This window comes from Cynoglossus semilaevis, chromosome 7, assembly GCF_000523025.1.
Source record: "Cynoglossus semilaevis isolate Cse_v1.0 chromosome 7, Cse_v1.0, whole genome shotgun sequence".
In the NCBI taxonomy this organism is placed as follows: domain Eukaryota; kingdom Metazoa; phylum Chordata; class Actinopteri; order Pleuronectiformes; family Cynoglossidae; genus Cynoglossus; species Cynoglossus semilaevis.
Window position 1 is genome coordinate 8,271,019 of NC_024313.1, and position 24,804 is coordinate 8,295,822.

A 24,804-nucleotide genomic window follows, 5' to 3' on the forward strand; every position below is an offset into this window, starting at 1 on the left:
CTGCAGGACTGAAACTCATAAAGTACAGCAAACACGTGATGCTAACAGCGACCTGGACATTTTTTCATTTTTTAATAAATCACAGTAGATGTTATTTATGTTATGCATTCATTAAAAAAAACACTTCAGTTTGTGCTTTTTTGAGGAACTAAATCCTACTAGCTAAACCCATTTTGAACAAAGTCTGCACAACAATAAACTACTTCAGACTTTATATAAAAGGGATTTTCTACGGATTTTGCTCAGAAACGGACTTATCAGTAGTTGATTCCCTGTTGACCAAAGCCTGTCTGTTTTTCTGCCAGATCTCTCAATACCCGGTGAAAGTCAATAGGAGGCTCCACGGGACGGACGCGTCCATCGAGCTGTCTGTCTGCTTTGTCTCATTTATAATCTAACTGTGTATGAGCGCGTCACGAAAATTGCCTGCTCTCGAACGCTCTGTTGAGCTCATCGAGTACGTTTTAAGACCTTCAGGAGTCCAGCTCATCATCTCAGCTGCTCTGACTTCATCTGGTTTTCCAATCCTTTTGCATCTCATAATACAAACCCGCTGAAGTAAAACAGAACGAAAAATGAGGTGATCTGTATTTTTTGTTGTTGTTGTTACTCAAAAGTACACAGCTACACAGGTTTCCTCCACTTCAGAGCTCAACTGAACCTTCCCACGGTGAACGGAGCAAATATCAGAAGGGGTCTTTCCACCCTGCCTCACCTCTCACCTTCTGTTGTGTCTTCAGGAAAATAGCACATGCAAAAGAATTGTTTAAATTGTACATTCTGTGCTCCTGACCTGAGAACCAATACCTGACTTTAACGTTTCAATTTTCCTCCTGTGAAAGCATTGTAATGGTGCTACAAGGGTTCGGTTGTGAAACATAATAATAATGTCTTTTATATTTTTTTTAGTCTTTTATAATAATAGAGAAGCTGAAGCTCTATACAAAGACCTCTCATGTGTTTTTCACTGATGTTGACTTTTTTTTGCTACTACAATTTCTCAGTTGCAGTAAATGAAACAAAATTAGGGAGGAAAAAGGCACCTCAAATGAACCCCTTAGACATATTTTTATTTTCCTCTGAATTCCAACCCAGAGACAAAGCATGCACTGTACATTCTGTATCTGCTGCTGTGACGGGCTGCGGATATTTTGTACTCTCAAACGCTCTCTGCGTACCAGACAGGGTCACGGCCTGCCGGAGAAGCTACGTCTCACACTGTCCTGGTCAGCGCTAGTGAAGGGCGACATGCTACCTGACACGCTCCTTTGGGAGGTGTTACCCTGACAGGAAAGAAGAAGAAACCGCAGAAACAGCTTACATGTCTCAGCAGTAGTCACTCGTCCTGTGAAAGCTTTTGCTGTAATGCCCGGTCCCACAGATAAGACGTGTTTAAGGGGAAGGCTCTGCCCACGCTATCTGCACGGAGAAAAAGGGAAAATACCAGAAAGAAAAGAGACGGAGGTGATGTTTGAGGGCGAGCACTGCAGACTCATGGGATATAAGACCAGCCCTGCGTTTGCCTTGAAACCTGTCGGCCAAATACTCCCCATTCATGCTCTTTGTGCTTTAAGGCAGCAGCCTTCAGAGGCCGTAACTCATTGTGTCTTCGGAGGGAGTCAGTGAATGTGAAGTTCGTTTGCCTTCACTTGTTTGGCCTGGGGCTTGAAATTAAAGTGTCTATATCTGCAGCCTTTCTCTGTATCAATATCATACATACCTGCCAGGCATTTGTCCTGTGGGCTTTCATTGTGTTTGGTTTTGTGTTGCCTGCGGTCAGTATTTAGCCAGTTCAGGGCTGTGTACTTGTCGGACTGGACCACTAGTCTTCAGTGTCATTTCGGTGGGCGAGGTTGGACTTGAGTATTTTACTGTTGTGATGATGTAGGAGGTTTTAACATATGATGCGAGTTAGCGAGGCAGCAGAGACCTGATTGGTTCGTGTACTGTCTCTGTTTGTTAGGAATACTTTGTTGTGTTATTTTTACATTTTTACATAATTATATCTACACATATAAAATAATTGTCATACTAACAAAAATGTTCTAACTAAATATTGATTTTTATGATTTTTTTACAAACATTAAAATGTATACATTATTGATCTAGACCTCACAGGTTTATTAAAACAAATTAAAACACAGAGTTTGGCTAGAGATCAGTCTACTTATACTGGAGTTTTCTCACTAAAGCAGCTTTCTACATTTTGATTTACAAAAAAAAAAAAAAAATCTCGGATTTATTTAAAGTAAAAACATGTGTTGTAATTCAACAATAAACCCAGACCTTCCTCCGTCAATGGCACCTCAATTACACTGCTTTAGTGAATTACTCCGTAAGATGGCTGCCAAACATTCAGCAGCTGTGGTCTCTTTGTATTATAATAAGATGCTCAACTGTTTCCTATTCTAAAAAAAAATTGACACAGCTGTCCGATGTTCTGGCCTCAGCGTTCGTTCCATTTTTTTTTTTACAGAAGCCCAGGACAAATCTTTTTCACATTTACCCATCATTGTGTTGCCATTGAAATGAGGTCAATTTATGCATTAATGAATAAGGTTTGAAAGAAATGATGTCTGCACTTCGGTGTATGCCTTAGCACTACTGCTCAGTTTTTGACTGCACTTGGTTGAACCTTTTGATGAAGCCAGAAAATGAAAAAAAGGACCCCCCCCCCTCTGTATTTTAGAAAAGTTGAAAATGAACTGTCACAGACAATGACACATGGATATATGATGGATGACTGTGGATACACTGCTACTCAATCTTTCCATCTTTTTTTTTAGTTATTCTCGCTGTTTCATTTCTTGCCGGAAAGCCATTATCTCCATCGGTCTTCGCATTCCAGCCAAATCCGCTGTAACTGACCAAACTCAGCCATAGGGAAGAAAAAGCCATTCTGTTACTGTTGAATTACATTTTCTTGCCCGAACATCATTTGTTCATACTGTGCCATTACTGTAATATTATATTTTATAGCTATGTGGAAATGGCATGGACGCCACTGCAGTTAAAGTTAGTTTTGATTCTGACTACATTTGTGTACGCATGTACACAAATGTAGCCCCGTGAGACGACTGGTTGTGAGGGTGTGTCTTTAGGTTCTTGTAAAATAAATATAACAGAAGCTGCAGAGTGGACCAGAACAAATGTCAAATTGTTCAGGATCAATGAGAGGAGCCCAAATATTAATTCATTGTTTTCTTCTTGTGTGTACCTTTGTGGCCCTCGCTCTACTATTGTTAGTGTGTTTGTGCATTTGTAGCCATTCACCCTCCTCTTTTTTTTTTTTTACAATTTCTCTCTTTTTCTCCTTTACTTCCATTTCCTTTAAACCCTTCTTTGCTCCTACGACCGCACCAGCACTTTTTCACCTAGTCCCTGTTATTAAATCTCATAGCAGTTAGTTGATTTGATCAGTGTGTGCTGTAACATTGTTTACCGCTGTGGGACCGAGGAGTTATAGACATACTCATCTTTCCTGCTCTGTTTCTCACTTCCATTCTCGCTATTTCTCCTCAAGTCGGGCAATAACGTAATTTCTCCAGGGGGAAAGAAAAGCTATCTCGTGACTGGAGGGAAGCTTATACAATTTGGGTTTAGGTATATAAACCAATGTCACAAAACAAAAAATCGTAGATGCAAGGAGCCAGGGATTATGCAGACTGTTTAAGGTGGGACTTTTTCTGTGATCTACAGTGCAATGAACCAAAGACGAGGACAAACTGAGGTTTAAAAAAAAAAACAATAAAAAAACAAGGCCAAGTGCAAACATTTTCTGTTTATTTGGATGTGGATGTTGTGGATGACTCAGAGCCTGCAGAGCCTCAGATCACCACGAGGCCTTTTCTATATGCACCCACAGCAGATGGTGACCAGTGGCATGAGGTTCTGGAAGGCGCTAACATGCTGTTTGTAATATCTGGAAGCACACAGTCTGCACTGTGACGGTTGTTATCATTATTGCCGTGTCCAAGAAAATAGCAAGAGGGAATCAAACTGCTGTCTCTGCTGTGTTGATGGAGGAGAAATGGAATATTTATAGACCTGATGCATTCGCGATCTTATCTCCTTCTGCTTAATACACTGATTCCGACATGCCGACAGCATCCAGAGGTTTGAGGAGGGAGATGGATCCTCCGACTTTGCTGTGTGGGCAATTGTATATTGGTGTGATATTATTAAAGAGAAGAATGGAAGCTTCCCTGTGCGTTTACAGTTCAATATATTGACGTTGTGTCCTGATGATGGGCCTTATCGTCTACATTTTGTAATATTTTTGTAAGAAAACATTTATTTATATAGATTCATTAAGTAACACAAAAAGATGTGACGTACTTTGTGGATTTTGATGCAAAAAAAAAGTTGTTGGTGTGTGTTGGTGTGTGTGTGTGTAAGCACCACATTCTTCACTTACTCTACGTGCTCCATATGCAGCAGCATTGCAGGCAGTACCTCCCACCCCCCTGCCAGCTTGACAACAATCACAGAACGGCTTGGCACAGGAGAAAAAGTAGCTCTCTGGCGTCCGTCCTATTCTCCAGCATGGTTTTTGTCGAGTCAGAGGAAACCATCTGCTGCCCGTTGATAATGGCCAGCCGGGGAGGAGGGGACAGGAAATGGAAAGAGGAAGTAAAATAAAGGGGGAAAACAGCAGGACATTTCCCAGTACCTTGTGTGTATTCCCCTCCTGAAGTTTGTCTGCCATCTCAATAAACATCACCTCTGGTAATCCTGGTTTTCTGTGCGTGCACATGTATCCTCGCCCGCTGTGTAAAAATACACGTCTGACTTTATTTGCGTGTGTATAAAATCTATTCTACCTTGATCATCTTAGAGCCGGGATTGTATCTGAGGCTGGCTGATGTGCTGTCAACATGATGGTAATGATTAGGAACATCTCCCCCCACCCCCCCACCCATCCCCCCGGAACACTAAAGCAATGTCAGAATGCTTCCACATCCGCAGAGTGGATGGTTTTTGGACTTGGGTAAATGGGTGGTGGTGTTAATGAGACCCTGTTATCAGGCCCGTTCAAAGGTAAAGGCGAGTACATCAGCAAATGTTGCGAGCTAATGAGGAGCCACCTGTAAGGAGGAGTGGATAAAACATGATTGGAGAAGGACTACAGGAAAGAACAGAGTGTAGGAGGGAAAATGCTCATTAAAACAAATAGTCGGCCATATAGTAAACCCAGAGCTTGAAAATACTCTGAATTTTCCTTCCTGAAGTCTCCAGGGCGCTTAGATGAAATTGAACGCTTAGGGCATTCTCTGAGTAAACCGTTGCAGTTTTCTCTTGTCTAAGGTCGACAGGTTGAGCCGGACAAAAAGACCTGACAGCCAGTCTCTCTCTAAACCGAGCGTCACCCTTTTACTCCATCACTCTGCCTTCTCCTTCGCCTTGAGATGTTTTTTTTTTTATTTCTCCTTCCTGCAGCACTTACAAACTGCCAGAGAAGTTTCGCAATGGATTTGTCAAGACAGTGACATTTCCTAAACTTCTTAGCTTCTTTAACTTTTTTTACAGATCAGTTGTTGTGCTGCAGAAATACCATTTCAGTCTCACAACAACCTGTTTATAATTTATCTAAAGGGAACGTTAAGATATAGCGCAAACAGTGTTGACGTGAAATTTGAAGGTTTTACGTGAATTCACTGAAGCTACAGTTTTCGGCTTTGTTGAGGTGCAGTCGGTGCACTCAGCTTCAACGGTCGTTGGAATGCACGATGGCGTGCTTAATGAAGTTGACGCCAGGTCAGGAAGGATAATGGAATTGTGGGATGCAGGGATCAACCACAAGGACACAGGAGGGGGGCCCAGTGACCAGGTCTTTTCTATTAACTCAGGATGCTGGCTCGAGTGAACAGAGGAATCAGGGCTTGGCTCCGGCCTCTCCCTGCCTGGCTGTTAGACCGAGCTTCCAAACTGCAGATAGGGGAAGCAAATATTGCTCAGGGTGCAGTGGTGATTAACCCTGTGTTTTCATCAGTCTGGGCCGTCCTGATAACATTTCTTACTCCCCTCTGCCACAGCCAAATATTAGAGATACCAGTGCTTTTGAACTGAATTGAATGCTTCCCTCCGCCTCCGTACTCACACACGTCTTCTCCCTGCACCGACGTTCTGACTGCTCAATTTGTTGTGTTTGTGTCCTGAATTGTTACTCTTACAAGTTAAAGCGTGTTTACAGATATTTCCATGCAGTTAAAAAGTTGCACATTAATATATGTCTCAAGCAGTAATATTATTTTATATATATCTAACTTGCTGCCACCCACTTTGAGAACCACCGCTGCAGATTGACCAAAGGCAAGAGTTTGAGTGTGAATGGTCGTTTGTCTCCGTGTGCAGCTCTCTGATGGATGAACCGTTCTTACTCAGAAGCTGCTGGGATTGGTTCTGACCAGGCCTGTGATACTGGAATGGATTTAGTGCTGCAGGATGGACGAGTGAATGAACGAGTGATGAACGAGTGAATGAACTACCATAGGTTGATAAATGAGGCACTCAGTCATGGGGCACGCATTTGTGTTCTTTGGTAAATCAAGGGTCTGTGCATAACTCATTTTTTTAATTTTTTTTTTTTTTTATTGCATGTTAGAAAGTGTGTCAAACCTTACAGGAAATTAGTTTGTAAATTATTCCAAAATAATTCTCTGGGGGAAAGTTTGAAATTAACATCCAGATGGAGACAAGTGATTGTTATTTACATTCTGAAAGTGAAATTCCAGCCCTTTGGTAAAGTCTCATGAGGCTGTAAACATTTTTTTCTTGCTCCAATTATACATATGTATGCTGTAATCACCACTCACTCACTTCTAATTATATGCTACACTCCATAATGCTCACTTACCTACCTCAAAGAACACTTCAAATAGATGTGATTTTTTTTTTCATACTAATGAATAAGACATTGTACTTCAACCTTAAGATTCTACTGACACTGAGTTTTAAGTAATTTACATCAGAGTGAGATGGAAAGATCAAGGGGTGTTAAGTGTTTTGCTTTCAGTTCTTGCATATTTTTTTTAACTTCTGTCCTTGTATGCTGCTCTAATCAGTGTTGGTTGTCATTGCTGCAGGTCTCGGGTTTGTCACCTGGAGACAACCAGACCCCAGGACTGCTGCTGGCTCCAGGGGTGAGATGGGGGCAGACGCCCATCAACCAGCTCACACCGTGGGATACAGATGAGCCACCTGCCAAGCAGCATCGAGACAGCGAACCCACTGGTAATGAATCATACACATTTCTACGCACACACACGGGCCTCGAACATCCTGACAGTGACATCGACTCCAGCTCTGCATGAAGTGAGCTGATGACGATACAAGTTTTATATCATCGTTTGCCTGGACGTGTCAGATGTTTCCATGTACAGTACATGGACCGCACACTGACACATCTCTGGGCGGCTGCATTAGCATCCGATGCTAATGAGGCATCGCGGACGACTTGCCCTATATGCGTATATACATTGTTGTTTCCGCAGCATGCATCCCTTCCCAACGCAGCCATGCATAATGTACATCTCTGAACACCGTCTTAACATAAACCTGATTAACTCCGCATATAATAATGCATTTATAAGAGAGTCAATAGATTCAAGTTGTTCTTTCCTCAAATTTAACTTTTTTTTACATTGTCCTCAATGGGATTGTATCACTAATTGAAGCTGATATAGTTTAAATTAAACCTATAATGTGAAACTCTAAAAGTCCTTCAACTGTTCTTCACCCAGTCTCGATTAGATGTTGACCTTATTCTAACCGTGCCACTTTGAAACACACACTGAGCCATGGCTGCACCTAAGTGCAGTGTGTGACTTGAAGAGTTAAGTCGATGCTTTTTTTTTTTTTTTCTTTTGCTTTTTTTTTCACTCTCATTGTAATGAACTCGTCCAGAATGGATCTGCCCTGGAGCAGTTAATTTCCCTTTCATTGCTGTGATGGCCTCTGCCTCCTGCTCATCACAAATGTGTCTCATTTAAGAATAATACGGGCACGGAGCTTGCTCCAGTGGAAATTCTGGCTCAGCAAATCCAGATGGTAGACAGCTGTTTCTCAGTGGCAGCAAAGCATTGTGCTGAAAACATGTTTTTTTAACTCCGCTCCTGCCTTTTCTGCTCACCTCCTAATTATAATTCACATATCTTACGAAGCCCATTTGAGAGTGACATTTTGAGTTGCTAGACAATGCAGGGTGGAGTTTGTGTGCCTCCTGTTGTCTGGCGGCTCCCCATCGTGTGGCCACAGCCTCCCGCTGTGCATTAAGTGTCCAACCGAATTGGCCGTGACATTTTGGAAACCTCATTGTTGTGTGTGATTGAACAAGGCTTTCCTCTCTGCTCAGTCTTTTCCCGCTACCACAGGTCCCACACACTGCGGCTATGAGTGAAGTAAGATGTCACCGACGCGGCACACGTTCACATATGACACTCAAATCCAAGCGCAGAGTTGCATATTGATTGGGGTTTGCGTGCGATTCTGAACTGTGGCTGGCGGTATCAATGAAGCCAGCTTCTTTCCACACTTCACTGAACTGTGTTGCCAGAAAGTTCTCTGCCAACTGTGCCAGAATTAATCAACGCTTTCTTTCAAAAGAAACTTTCCTGTTGTTTGGCTGTCAAAGAAAGTTGTCTAAGAAATTCTTTTTTTTCATAACTTTAAAAAAAAAAAAAAACTGTGCGGGTCCTTGTTTCAGTCAGGTCGCGTATACGTAGGCCAAGATGTGGAGGAAAGTGTTTATGTACTGTGATGAAGGCCATCATCAAAGGTACGCCTTGAAATATCACCAGAAGTGCACTTGAAGATACACATAAAGGTCCAATTGATCTAAAGACTGTAATTATGATACAGTACAAAAGCGAATACTGTAGCAGCCCATTAGCTCAGTGGCGTGCTAATCATGAATAGAGATGGCCTTTTCTTTTCTGTTTCTGCCCTTATTGCTTTTACTTCCCAATGAATATTAATAGCTTATTCTCCGTTCCTTCAACTTGTTGCATGCTGTGTAGCCTTCGGCCCTTTGGCAATGTTTTAGGCTATTTGTGGAGGTTGGACTATGACAGGAGGAGATGAGGGAGTGAAAAAGCGCCGAGGCATTTACGCTCAATATGGCCTTGTCCTCCCAGCACACCCCCAGCATCAAATGCCCGAGGATAGGAAAATGATTGGCTAAGTAAACAAAGCCTCCTACGCAGCTAATGGTACTGGCTGCCTCATGCTTTCATCATGTATACTTTCTGAAATGCTGTTGCTAATGCACATAAAACATGCTAGAAGCTGATCTAATGTCACACTAACTATAGGACTTTATGGTCTATTTTGAAGCCCATTCTGCTCTTTCATTGAGGTCAAGGCTACATTCAGTGTCAAAAGTTTTAAACCAAAGTATTTCACTTGAATTTTACTCTGGAATTTGAATTCCTTTTATGTTTGTTATATTACTCAGATTTAATTTTCACTCGAAGTTTCATTTTAAATGGTTTGACCAATTTAACCACCACTGTATGCGGGTGTAAAATTAAGCAGCAGTATTACATAACCACAGTTCTGTTGGGGGCAGAATATTTGTTGCTCAGTTTGAATGGTGGTATTTTTTAGATGAGTGTTAAAGCAAAGATCGTCCACACAAAGCAGATGTATTGTTGACAGCTTAATAGAGAAGAGAAGAAGGAACTGGGATGGTATCAGTGACTGCAGATACTGCATACTCCACTCTAAAGTACACAGTACAGTCATTATAAAACAGAACATTATATTCAATAATTGACTCGTTTTTCGTTTTTGTTTATCGACCAGGTCCTGGGACATGGGCTGCACCAGTAGCAGTGGTGAGCCAGCCTAGCCTCCTGCCCCACACTTACGCCATCCCTCAGCCGCCTTCTTTCAACCACAGTGTGACTGCACAGTCACCCATCATAGGTGTTACACCGTCCATCCAGACATCTGTGCACCCACAACACTCTCTCATGACAGCTCACTTCCAGCTGACGACACAGTCTACACAGCAACCACCTACAATGGTACTGAGCCTGCCTAGCCAGCCTCCGTACCACTCAGCTCAGCCCACCGTCGCACAGACTGTCCTTACTGCCCAGGCCAGTCACGTGGTTCATCAAAGCCCCCATAGCGTAATGGGTAACGGTCATCTAACCTCTCACCCTGGTCTCGTCCAGCCCCATACCCTGCCTCTGACTAATGGACAAGCAGCAGCAGCAGTGGCCGCAGGACAGATTCAGTCCACAACTGCAGACAATCAGGATGGTCCTAATGGGCTTCAGATGCTGCGGACAGTCGGGATGGGAAAGTACGAGTTCAGTGACCCGGGACACCCGAAAGGTAAGCACAGTTGGCCTCAGCTGATGTGGCATATCACTAGAGGCTTTAAACTTTCACAAAATCATTCTTCTTCAGATGTGGAGCCTGTCATGACCAACTTTCAAAGGCTAAATCAAAGCTGATCTGTTCGGCTGGCAGTCTAAGCTCAGAAGTAAATCCAAGGCAGAGAGGTTCAGGGTATTAAATCAGTGTAATCTTATCTTTCTATTCCTTGTGACCTCCCCATATGTGAGGCCGAGGCAAAATGAAACAAATAGGCCTCTGCCTCCTGTCCGTGTACCAGAGCAGTTTCTATTCCAGGAGTCATAAACAAGGCCACAAAGAGTGAAGGATTTTAAAATACAACTTCCACCCCGAGCCAATAGACATCTTAGCGTCTCCAAGGTCAGGGAAAACAGGTGTCCTTATATATCTTAAATACAAAAAATAAATCCTCCTTCAAATATTGTTAAACTACAAAAAGAACATTCATTCTCGCGTGTAAATACGGAGCGCGTTCGCAACGTTGCATACCCGTTCATTTGTTCATCGAGAGGGTATTATCCACATGACTTGTCAGTTTCGCAGCGATACACCTTGTGGGGATGTGATCTGCATTTTAAAGAATCATAAGACCATGTTTATCCATCGTGATAAGAGGGCCGCCGTGTACGACAAGAACACAGGCGCAATCTTGGCACGCGCAAAACACTGGCAGTCACTGCTATTGATAGTCTGGCTCTACATACTAGAGAGGAGTTGTAGTGCAAATACATTCCCTCTGGCAGAGGCTCAAGGCTCCGATGCCACTAATCAGTCAGCATTCAGCTTTTCTTTTTCTTTTTTAGACACATGCATTGATTTATGAGGCGAGGAGTGGTGAGTGTCTGTATGGTATTTGTACAGCCTGACTCCAGATTGTGTGTTAGTATTGAATGTGTGTTAAGGAGTTGCATTGAGAACCATGTAGAGCCCTAGTTGTATGTACAGTATAGTACATTATTTTTTACAAATGCTGTGATCAGTCCATCAGGTGTGAACAAACAGTTGTGTGATTCTGGCATAAGGATTGTTAATATATACAGGAGAGTATAGTTAACTATAAATATATTTTCTTGAACTTCTTAAAATCTTCAAATATGACTTTCCTCAACTTCTAGTAGCAATGATTGTAAGGCCTTAATTCTCCTTCTTAGTTGGTTGGAAACCTCGTTGATTTGCCCTGTGCTTGTGAAGGTGAACCACTGCTTCAGCTCCGTGCCGTAATCTTGCCAGCTGTAAATTGGTGTTTGGTCTAACCTTGGAGTTTATGATGCACAGCTCTAGAAACAGATGCTCACAATCCCCGGACCAATTTTCACATTTAATGAAGCTTTTAATTTAGGTTTAGATTGTTTTCTTTTTCCTGACTCATTTTGATCAATAAAATGTGTGCAAATGAACTTGTAGATTGCAAAAAAGCAATTATTTTGCGGGCTGCCAGCAATATATTGAAATGAGACTGCAGGTAGAATTGGAAATGGATAATTAGACGAGCCCCTCGACTGAGTCCAGCCTCTGGAATGTGAGGTAGAATAGACTGCCGCGACCCATTAACCATGAACGTGTCAAAATGTATTGACCTTTTTCTAACAGGCCAAAAAAAAAGAGAGTTTTATTGAAAGTGGAGATCTACTTTAAAGACGAGGAACAGATAGTTTGTGTAATTAAAAACTTGCTTGATTTACGTTGACCTGAACTGTTAAAAAAAAATATTCCTGAATGCACTCCTAGACGTCGCACACGTTCTAAATCTCGTGCGGCCTTTTATGAAGGTCAAACTGCCAACAGAGGTACTCACATCTCCTCCACCATTCCAGCTGTTTTTCATTCGGTTTGGCAGAGGATATACATTAGTAACCACACCATTGGGGCAATTTCAAAAGGACAGCCGGAAAAGGTGACATTTTCAGCTAAGGGAATTTGCATCCTCGACGTGTTTTAAGCTGACCTGTCTGCTGAGAAGAATACTTATCTCTGCAGCTATAATACCAACAATGGCACCTTTAAAGCCCTTCACCTAAAATTCACGGCCTGAACTCTCCTATCTTCCTGATTATCTATGCCTCTGTGACGTTCCTTTTCTAGAGCGTTCTTGCCTACACTACAAGAAGTCACAGATCCCATCCCATGAAGGACTTATGCCTTCTGTTTCAAATCAATTAACACCTTATATCTTGGAGCTAAGGGTGTTGACTGTTATGTTTCCTGGGACACCTTATATCTTGGAGCTAAGGGTGTCGACTGTTATGTTTCCTGGGTGTAGTGTATATGGAGGTCCAGCTCTCACCAGCTGCATTCTATTTCTTCTCTAACAATTATCCCATACCTGCTGTTGACATTTCGTGAGCATTTAAAACATTTCTGAAGCAACAGAGGGAGATTTGTGAAAAGCCGTTAAAAGCATGTGAAGGTTTCCACAGTCGTCTCTTGGCTGAGCTCTGGATGCTGTCCAACGTTACACTAGAACATTAGATTCTAGAGCATCACGTTCACATCTGGCATAAAGTATGTTGCACAAAAATAGTAATGGAAAGTGAAAATGCGAATACAAAATCATTTTCTTATGTACGATCAATCACACATTAGCACATATAACACTGTATCTTCAGGAAATGAAAACAAACCTCTAACTCATTTAGTATGTATTTGCCATTGGCCTTTATGCACAGATGTATTTTTACTCCTATAAATATTGTTGACCCTAAATGTTGTCAACACTTGACCATTGCTGTTCGGTGCTGAGAAGCAAGCATGTTTTAATTGATCTCTCAACCAATTACAGGACCTGTTTTTTGGATCACGTTGCATACATCAATTTCAAAATATGTTTATGTTTAACAGACAGAACAAAGTGCATAATTAAAAAACACATTAAATACCTTTCTTTGTCCTTAGACTGGATACATAACATTTAGGCTTTATTCCATATGCTGTGGAAGGCTTACATCCTTCTTTAAAGTTGTATTTGGACGCTCAGCCTATTAGTTATGAACCGTTTAGTCAAATTCTGCTTGAGTAAACCGTTTCTCTGACAAGCTGTTTCAGTACCATAGCTGCTTGAATGATTGTGCTGCTGAGTTAATAAAAAGTCGAGCACAGACACAATGCCAGGAACTGGTGTTTAGAGGTTTTTCTTCTTTTTTTGGATGGCGAAGCCCTGAACGTTGAGGAAGCTGACAGCTGCGCCGCCACTTGATATATGGGCTTGTGTGTGTGTGTGTGTGTGTAGATCTTCTTGTGCGGCTACTGCATGGATGTTTGGTCAGATGACAGTTTGGCTGGCTTCGAGCAGAGCAGAGCAGCACAGTGACAGAAATCACACTCTATATTTGATTTGGCTTGCCTTCAAATGGAGCAATTTGTCTTTGCGATGCATCAGTGGGCACATCAGCAACTCCGTGCTCCTGTGAGTCCGCACGCACGCGCACAAGTGCGTGTGATTCTGTCTGTGTATGGATTTGTCGGATTTGCCTGCATTTCTGTTTACTGTATATGCCTGTTTATGGCTGAGTAAATGCCATATGTTTGTGTGCTTGGGTGTGAGCGAAGATTCACACAGAGCAGCTTGAAGGCAGCTTTAACCTCATCACCTACTGAGATATGTCAGTCACCAGGCTCTGATCTTCCTACCTGGTTTCACCATCCTCAGCAGGATGTTTTATAATATCAGCCTGTCACAGCAAACACATCAAAACACCCTCCATCTTCCCAGTGGTTAATTTCTTTGTTGCCCTTACCAAAGGTTTTATCACACACTCATTTCTCCACGTCTCTCTCTTTCAGCTTGTAGCTATAAACAATTATAACAACATTGAATGACTGTAATTATAAAAAGTAAAAAATAAAAAACACAAAGTAAAACTTGTCAGAGAAAGAGGAGAACCAAGCAGGTGGATGGTGCTGGGAGCTGATTTGCCGTGTGTCTATTGACCAAGTCATTAAAATCAGTGGTTGTCCTGATGAATATCAGCGGCTGGAAGTCAGTGCGAGATCAGCAGGGAAAGACTTCCTGACTACAGATGTGATTGAGCGCCTTTTTAAAAGCAGTTCCTGGCAGGGAAAAAGCACATTAATATCAAAAGGAAGCTATTATTTCTTCATAGCCCGCCTTGTTTAGATGGTGCCTCCGTTACACAAGCCATCCAAATGATTTGTTTTTTTCCATCTTGGTTAGAACTCTGAACCAAAATGACTGCCGGTAGCTCAGCTGTGGTTAGAGCTGATAGCATGTGGTTAAAAATGAAAAAAAAAAGAAATACAGAAAAATACAAACTAGTATGAAACAAACTGCATTTGTTAAACAAACAAACAACATAGAAATGAAACTTGCACTCTAAATAGACTAAGACTAAAATGGTGAATAAAACTTAAGTTTTAAACAACAAGATTGTGAAAAAAAAAGTTACGGAAAGAAATAGGTTGTTTAGTGAAAACATGTCTTTTGCCTAATAGAATTTAAATTGCATTTTCACAGTCTAATATAATAAAGCCTGTACATCCATGAAGATCTGTGCTACAGTTTTCTGCCTCGGTGTCAAATACCATTTTGACATATTCTTCCCTTTCGTTGCCCTTTTCACTTCCCCTCCGTTTCCCTCTGTTTCTCCCTCTCTGCGTCTCACTCACCTGCACACACAAGGGATCACATGTGTAAAAAGCACAAGGGATGAAACACGCGGCGGTAGTAGAGAGAGAGAGAGAGAGAGACAGACAGAGAGAGAAGGAGAGAGACATTAGACAGGGTTGCACACAACCAGCAGCACCCAGCCTCCTCTCTCTGCCCAGGAAGTTCATCTTCCAGTCAGCTCACATCAGCCATCATCTGGGGACCGAGCTGCTCTGCTGCTAGTGAATGCAATTAAGATGCCTTGCTGAGTTAAGATCAGTGTTTTTCTTTGCCATGGCGAGACTGGCGCCTGCAGACCTGAGGCTCAGCTTTCCTCCCCTCTAACCATTTCATTTGCCTCATCTGCTCTAAGCAAACTTGGTTCTCAGCAGGACTTAAATTATGTATTTGCTCTTGTTTACCTTCGGCCACAGCGTATTGGCACTGAAGCGTTACTGTCCACATGTATTGGTTCTTCAGCCATTATTACTGCCGTGTCGCCACTGAGTGAGGCAATTATTAATCCCCAAATTAGAGGGAGATAGTAATTATTGACACAGCCTGACTGCGTTTGTTTTGCTGTGAAAATACAGAAGATAAAACGCCCGTTTGCTGGACAACCAATCATATCTCACTAAAGGTTATTTAGCCCGGCCATGTGCACTGACCTTTTTTTTTTTTTACACAATGTTATGATATTACTGGATGTAATAAATTAAATACTATAATAAGCTTTGAATATGGGTCTGTGGACCGGAGAAGGCACAAAGCCTGGAGTACGGTCGACGATATTACTGATGCATAAAAAAATACATTTGATTAAACCACACAAAATAACTGCTAGCATAGCATCGTGTTCAGAGCTGTTATTAAAAACAGTCGGTGATAGCCGCACCGAGACCATTAATTAATGCACATGAATTAACAACCCCCCACCTTAACGCCCCCTACGTCTCACTCTTTTCTCTCTCACTGTCTGTCCATGTCAGCCTCGAATAGATCGCAGATGTTTCTGACTGCCTCTAAACGCTTCCCCTAAGTAGAAAATACTTTGTGAATTAACGTAACCTTTCTTAACTTTTATTTAAGTCTACATAATAATTAGTATTGATTGTGAGCACTCCTTGTAATTTAGTTCAAGTAGATCTGCAGTGGTCGATATACTAAATTCAAAAATATTTTTCAACCTATCATAGTGTTTCGTGATTCTCGTCAGCTTCAGTGGAAGCCAAACAAGTTTTATCAGCGCAGAGAATCTTGCAAATTATTTATGAGCTTGAAATTAATTCTATCCACCGTGGCCTCAGTCAGTATGTGCAGGTAATTCTGCTAAATGAACATGTGCACTTTGATGGTGATTTGCTTACGAGTAACCTTGGCACGTGAGTCCATATGGGGCCTGTACATGTTAATGATATTGACGTAAAAGTCTCATCACAGAACAGCCGGAGTGGTCCAGATTTAGGGTAAGAGCAACTTGACGCTGTCTCTTTAAATTGGCTAAGGATGGCTTCCATTGAGATGTCTAACAGTTTCTAGTACTTCTCTAGTACTGCTGCTACTCTCTGGGGACAGCAGAAAGAAGCGGGAGGGGAGAAGAGAAGTGGGAGTGTGTCATAAGCGGAGAAAGGAAAGCTGCTTGCCCTCGTTCTTCCTCTCCCTCGTTATGGTATTTTAAAGGATAGGAGCCCCACCAGGGGCCCCATACATTATATTCCCCCCACAGTTAATATAAGGACGGTGGATAGCTCATTAAGATTGATCATTCCTGCGCCACCTCCACCATGCACAACGCAGCAACCAGCTTCATTAATCACCAGGATTTCGAGATAAAGCTCAGTGGCGGCACAGTCGCAGGACCTGGAGCCTGACAGCCCGGCTGCTACATGCATAATCACAGATGCAGCGCAGCTACGGAGACGCTGCCCGCTCTCTGCCACGCAAGAGCGGGCACTGTATCTATGCCCCCTCCCCCATCCTTCCCTCAAACTATACTCTCTTCCCACCCCTCCACCCCACCTGTCCCCTGCAATTGTCTCTCTGTTGCTGTTATCCTCCTGCTGACGTCACACCTCCCCATGCTGTTGTACCTTAACGCCGTAACATCCACCTGCTTCCCATATCCATATTTAGCCTTTGCCTTTTCTTACTTTTTTTTTCTCCTCGTCGTCCTTCTCCCTTACTATTAATTTCTTAAACCAACGTCCTGACTGTGCCCCTCACCTTTCCTCTTACTTGGTTATGATGAGTTATTCCAATCCTGTCTGAATCTTAGTGAATATAAAACTATTTCAGTCTTATTATTGACAGTAATTGTCAGGGAGCTGTTTATGTTGGAAATATCCAGTCACACACTCTCGATAGGTTTCTTTTTATATCCAAAGTCACAGCTTTGTCTATCAGAGGTGTGAATAATGAAAAAAAAAAATTGCTCCGATTCTTCCATGTCCTCATTTTTGAGTTCAGTCAAATTTTTTTTATGGTTGAATTTTCTGAGCTAATAAATCGTTTTATTACTGTGTTTAAAGAAAGCAACAACCAAAGGCTGGAGGTTTAATTTTCCTTTTGTTTCAATTAGTTTATTACATAGTGGTGTGATCTAATCTGGGTTATTGAATCTATTACCACTTTGCAAGTCATGGTCAGATATCTTTCCACTGCATTTCATTAAAATATTTATTTCCCTTCGTGACAATTTCTTACGCTGTATTGTCTAATGAATTACGGTATTATAAAACTGAACAGCTCTCCAGTGTGCCATGGGGTCATTAGCAATGGTCCATGTGCAAGCATTTTCTGAGCCAGCCGCGTGCGCATTTTATTTCATTATTTCCAAGGTTCTTTTGTTCGGCTAAGCTACTTGTTTTTTTTTCTTTTTACTTTATAATCACTAATACTTAACATTGTAAATCAATAAAAAAAGATCACACATAGTTCAGGTTCAAGTGCCACTGTAAAAGCTGAAAATGAACGATGATTATTGTTCTCCAACAAAACGAGGGCTGAAAAAAGACATTTATTTAAACATGGTGTATGAGGTAAATGGTAATATAATAATATAAGAATGTTGTGGCGGTAAGCATCATCACTGTTACATCACTGAAGATGCTGAGTGATAATATAATTAAGTGTTTTTCAACCTTGGGGTCGTGACCCCAAATGGGGTAGCTTGAAATGCAAAACAACTTAATTCTTTAACTTTCATGAATATAAATTGAGTTTAAATAAAATGCAGCACATTGAAAAAGCTGATCAATAGTAACTGTTTCTGTCAAATAACAAGGCATGTTTACAATGCAAAAGTGACCAGTTCTCCATAGAAGCAGCAGATACTTTGTAGCATCCAAGAGAAAAGTTGTATGAGTCCCTAAAGTCCACTTTGAATTTTTCTAATCTCAGGCAGAGATCTTTCCACATGTAAAAACTTTTATGAGTTTGATAAAGCAGAGTGTGTCTAATAAATACTAATGACAGGACTGGACATTAGCAGGTATGGCTCCTCTCTCCAACTAATAATTGCCCAGATCCGGCATCTGGCCAGGCATGTGAAGTTACTGTGGACAATTCCTCCGTGACACAGACAAATGATAATGGCCTAAATTGCAATAAAGAGATCTTTGTAGGCCAGCGGTGCACTCTCTGAGTCGGACGGGTTTTAGGTCTTCTTTAGAAATAAGACGAAAGAGCAGGAGATGCCGAAGCAGCGATATGCTATCGGCTTATTAACTTAATGGATTGTGTTTTGTTCCGAGAGGTTACATTTCCAAATTACAGTGTTGATTATTGCCATTATTCCGCTATAAAAGTCACTGTATATCTGTCTCCCAGATAAAGGCACTGCCCGCTTAACTGCACTATAAAAAACAAGATTGGATTTAGAGAGTCAAAACTTGGAATACAACTATCTGAGAACACCTCAGCCATATATAGGTATCGAAGCGTGCTGGACGCAGTCGGGATTTGTAGAGCCATCGAGTTCTCTAATGGACTGCTCTGTTCCTGAAGAGACGAACTAAGCTGATTGAAAAAGAAAAAGAGAGGCAAAGTAGAAAAAGGCCAGGACAAAAATTCGATAAAATGCAAAGATTACTCGCTTGACTCCACCACAGACTGGCCGCTCATCTCAGGTGTGCAGTCTGCTGAGAAGACTCCTTCATACAACCTCACACCCCCCCACCACTAACCTTTCTGCTTGGATTGCTGCGACTTTCACAAAGTTACCCAGTAAGCACAACGTTGTCTTCGGGGGGATGTGTGACATTTACCTGAAGCTGCGTCGTCGACTTGGGACTTTTGCAGTTGTTAGTTGGATTTGCTGTTGTTTTGGGTCAGTTTGGATGTAAGTAGCGTGGCCCAGATGAAGACATTACCCATGTGGGTACCATGTACAGTAAGAGAAGGACTGAGAACGAGGTTCTGGTTAAATTTGGCTTTTTGGTTTCAGGCTGTGATAAGGGCATTAGTGAAAAACTTTACTGTGAACTTTTAATTAGTTTCTTATTCCTATTTTTTTTTTCCTAAAATTTAAAACAAGGTTCTTAAACCTTTCCTAACAACTAATGTACATACATTTTAAATAAATGTTTAATGAATAAGTGTACCTTATTTTACCCCAGTGACTGTAGCCTGCGGTGTTTTTATAAAGTAATTTAACCATAGCTTTTAACCTTTAATGTTGTATTTATGTACTAGCGGAACATTTCTCCGACACCCAGCAGCAATGGAGCAGCAACAGTGAGAACAGTGTTTCAATGCAGAATATCTCAACCACTAGTACAGCAGCAACTCTAAACCAAGAGCTGAATTAAAATGAAGTTTTAATTCCTAGCAGCCACATCGAAAAACGAGATGATTTTTTTTTTTTTTTATGTTCGGTTTCATAGTATGTAGCTCAAAGCTATCATAGCTGTAATCATTGCTCTGTATCATAGTTCTAATTTCATACCATTTATTTCTGGGATTTAAAAAAAAAAGTGTTAATAAAGGGTTAAAACCGATGTCTGACTAACACAAAGTGCCCAGTACAGGAGGGTGACAGGACTCTTGTTAGGCCACGTGCACAACCTAAAGTACCCAGAGAACCTGCACGTTCAGTCAACCTTCACAAGGTGAAGCACAAAGAGTTTCCACAGAAATCATCCGAAAGGTTATGTTCCTACTGATACGGAAGACCTCTGTCCACATGATTTATTCTGCCCAACCTGGATTTTTTTTTAGACAGAATTCAGCACCAGACAGTATATTATATAAAACACCAGAATAGAAATATAATTTAAGAGCAAGATGGAGGAGTGTTTCATAGCCACACAGTTCTAATCAAATCCCCTCCAAGCATTTTCTTATCTACAACAACCAGCGACATCATGAGCTCCACATTACAATTGGGTTGTTTTTTCCCTCTTGTGACATTGTTGGGCTAAAAGTTACTCATGTGTGTGTGCAAAAAGCAGCACTGCAGCGCATACAGTTTTCTGTATTTATGCTCTAAATTAATTTGTGAAATTATCTATATATTTTATTATATATAATACAATATATATAATATATATGTTGTTTTTTTTTCAGATTAAAATGTTATTACACATTCAAACGGTGCAGACTCTATAATAATTCCACTGCTAATCCAAATACACAATACAAACCAATAGCAAAACATGATAATAAAAATTGTTTTTTATTATCTTGTTTTTTTTTTATTGAAATCTTTAATGGTGGACAAGGGGCAACACAATCCTAAGCTTCGTCAAACACAAACCATCCAATGGTTCTCCTAAGACAACAAGGGTCTTAGTTGAGAAGAGACACTCAGCGGCCTGTCATTAATTCCGGCAAATGAGAGAAGTGACTTTGGCTTATCAGAGGAGCAGTTAATTTAACTAATTAGTTTATAATTATTAGTTAATTCTGTGTTCATTACATCCCATTAGTCCACACTCCTGCCCTGCTTGCTTGGTTCTTACATTTACAAAAAAAAAAAACATGATGTTGCAAATTTGACACTAACTGATGGAATGGCTGTGAGTATACAACATTAAAGTGTCAAAAACGAGGTCATTTACAGCCTAATTGAATTCCCACCATCACATCATTAGTTGTGTTTCAGTACTATGTTCTCGAGGTACCTCTGGTTAGCTCTTCTAGTTTTTTTTCACTGAAAGTTTTTGTAACAGGGAGAAAAAGTTTCACTTTTCTTCAACTCAAATTTTGACTGCTCACTTATACAGCACTGACACTTTAAAAACACTAACGGAGACACATTTCCAGTGGATTTCCATGCACCTTAATACGTGACACTGAGATGTCAAAAATATATAATATGTCCCGTCCTTGATTAAGAGGTCGACTCTTAGCTTCTTAGGTAGTTACAGAAAGACAGAAAGCGAGCTGTCTGTGGCAGGATCTTGTGGATACCACAATTACATCTTCTTTATGTCCCTTTGAGTCTACTGTGATGCGACTTGGTGAGAGGTATTGGCACCGTCTGTAATATCTGTCTGCATCATAATTAGGAGCTTTTTGAGGGACAAAAAAAAAATCCCCTCTGTTCCCGTTAATTACAACCATCGCAGAGTACCAAACTCGTTTGGAACATTTTAATTGGGAGTGAATATAGGCATCATGGCGTGATATGTTTTTGTAGCCGAAAATGCTTTCTGCTGAAATAAAACTCAACAACTTCCTTTGAATAATTTTGGAACAGAAGTCATGTCCCAGTTATTTTTCGGGTAAAGAAACTCCCATGGTGCATCTGTTGGGGGTTAGACTCACGCTAGACTGATTGCAACGAAAAAAGGAAGACGTTCTGTCTCTCTATTTCTGTCATTCACCACAGTGAAATCACCAAGAACCCTGGGAAAGGGATGGATTTAAATCCCACTTTTGATTCCTTCCTGTTTTCTAACAGCTACTGATACCAGTTTTTATAGTTTGGGTTGTTTTTTTTTTCAAACTAATAAAGTCCCTGCACTTCTTCAAGATCCTGTAATAAAATATATTTGTTACAAGGGCACAGTGAACAAAATCTGAGGCAGCTTTCACCACTTTATGTTCCATTTGAAAAAACATCCTTTTTTTTGTCCAGAGGAATGAGGGGATGAAGCAGAGCTCAGCTCTTGTTTGCAAACCACAGACGTATCCTCCAGATAAAACATGTTTGAGGGAGTCTGACCACTTGTCACCTATTGTCCCCCCGTCTGGATAATGAGGACGGCAGAACACCAGGCAAGACCAGAGACTATTTTTTTTTCTCTTTGCTCTACCAAAAAAAAAAAACCCAGAAACAAGAAAACACGGTATGACATCCTGTCAGAGTGTTGTTGCAGGCCAACAGATGCTCCCACAGCTCTCTTTGTTTATGATCTTCCTACTCAAAGCCTGTGTATGTATTTGCCCTGACTTTGTTCTACTTGTGACAATTGTTTGCCCATGCATTTGTCTGTGTGCCTGTGCGTGTGTGAGACCCTCACACCAGGGACGCCATATGAAAAGGTGCAAGTGTGTGCAGTGCAGGGGACGAAGTCTGTGCTGTTTGCTGCTCATATCTCTCCCTGCGTGTCTATTGGAGAAGGCAACAAAGGCCCAGACGGTGTCTTTGGGGCGGCACAAGTTTCTCCTTTCTGTCAAAGTGCCCCCCTCCCATTGTTAAAGCTCCTGCAGCTCAGCCGGGCTCAGCATTTAAGCAGAAAAAAAAAAAAACTAAAGCGTCCTCATCATGGACTATTCTCCCAGGCTCCATGACGCCACTGCTCTCTCACTCGGTGAAATCAGAACAGCTCGAGACTCGAGGGGTCTCCGTGATCCGCGAGGCCCCGTATGAGGTGATTTGCCGGGAGTCGACTTTTGAGACATCTCCAATGAATGAATGCGACGCTGATTGTGTTCGAGGTACGTCTTAGAGGCTGTTTAGAGTAATTGCTTCTTAGAGGAGAAGACGCGGCCTGGATTGGGTTACACATCTGCTGGCTTTTTATCTACGTAAGGCATCGCTTGTTCAGCAGATGGCAGACAGATGAGTAGCCCGTCAGTGATCGTGACATTTAGCACCTGTTAAAAGTTGACATTTCAAAATGAATCGACCAGAGGTGGAGACGACGTGAAAACAAAAATGTCTCCTAAAATCTCCTTTTATTTATTTAGTTTTTGTTTATTTATTTATTTGTTTTGGCATTTCAGAGTGGCATTTCAGATCTTTATTTTAAAGAAAAATTCCCAATTGTCTTATCATAGAAATCATATAACAAAAATCATAATAATCAGTCTATAACATATATTATATATAATAAATTAAAATTAATTATTTAAATTATTTTCATTATTTTTGAGTACTGTAGTGTATATATGTTTAATATAATAATAATTAATATCTGAGAATAAAAAAAAAAAACTACTGACTCATTTTTGTTAAGTTCAACTCTGTTGTTACAGATATTATAATGTTGGCACTATCCACAAATATTTTTAGATATTTTTTGTTCAGTAAAGTTGATATACATTTTAACCAACCAATCAGGTTTTTGCAGCATTTATTATTAACAAATTAAGACATTATTCATATAACTATTAAAAAAACACTTAGACCCCCATGATGACAATTAACTGTTGCTAGGTAAATGTTATTATTTTCCTCCTAATATTGTTTATCCATTTATTTTGGTAATAAAAAGTCAACTTTGTAGACAAAAAAAATAAATGTTTATTAATTCATTGCAAGAGCCAAAGGTCAAAAGATATTATTTTTTATTTACAGAAAACCCCATTTAAAAATGTGTAATCAGTAAAACTTCCTGACATTATGAGTGTTTTATTAGAAGTTTTTCTCTGCTGTGCAGGGAGGAGACATTTTGGGAATAGCAGCACCAGGAAATCTTTTTGTTCCTGGAATGACTTTTATGTGGATTGATTAAAAGCCACTCTTTTTTTTTTTTTTGCTCACGTTATTCTTCTTCTCGTTATTATTTAACACGTTCTCTAACCTCCCTTCTTATCAAAAGCCTGGATGTCTGTGCCAGTGCTGATGCTTGCTTTTTAAAATGAGAAAAGAAGGTCACCTTGATCGCAAATATGTGCTTTTACTTAATTAAAACCAATCATCGTAAGAGCATTTTAATAGAACGTTTTTTGTTTTTTAAAGCTGGTGCTAACTTAAAATGTGTAGAATCCACAAATAGATGTTCATTTATTAATTATTGTTTTAAAATGAATTTAAATTCCATTGAAATCCAATATGTGCAGCCTTATTTGGCAAACAACAATGTTAATCAGTAATCTCTGTCTAAATCTCAATGCGGTGAGATGAAATGATCACACGTTAAGGGGAAAATGGTCCTGAAAATTGCACTGATGTTGTGTTGTTTTGTCTAACTAAAGAAAACCCATTATGGTGGAGTTGTACATTGAATTATTGATCAGACAGCATGGTTTGTTCTCAGTAATTAAGCTGAGAGTGTTGGTGGAAATTGATTGTTGGAAGTCTGAAAGAACAGAAAGGTCAGACGGAACAGATCTGCAGTCAGCTTGTGATCCATGTGGATATACTGTAGCTGTATGGTTTTTTGTTGTTGTTGGGTTTTTGTGCTGTTAGAATAAAAAATAAATAAACAAAGGCAGTAAAATATGGATGGTATAATAATTTAAAGTAATTTTGAGGTTTTTTTTTTCATATATACTTATTAAGTAAACGCTGCTTTTGAATATGCCCTTCCGTTGTTCAACTTTTCTACAGAGACAAAATGGTGGGCCATGTTAATTATACGTAGAACCCCAAAATGGCTCCATTGTTGGTAACCAATGGTGTGGTCTTTTTACGGCAACCAATCACAGCTCAGTAATGACTA

At 40.6% G+C, this 24,804-nt stretch overlaps 1 protein-coding gene across 6 annotated transcripts in view; it reads left to right on the forward strand.

Moving 5' to 3' along the window:
* klhl29 (kelch like family member 29) overlaps nt 1-24,804 on the forward strand; it is a 178,016-nt gene that overhangs the window by 83,870 nt on the left and 69,342 nt on the right. For all 6 annotated transcript variants that reach the window (XM_017033616.2, XM_008313210.3, XM_025056609.1 and 3 more), the window contains 2 exons: nt 7,086-7,233; nt 9,805-10,344. In XM_017033616.2, coding sequence (XP_016889105.1) covers nt 7,086-7,233; nt 9,805-10,344 — 688 coding nt within the window. The remainder of the gene's footprint in view (nt 1-7,085; nt 7,234-9,804; nt 10,345-24,804) is intronic.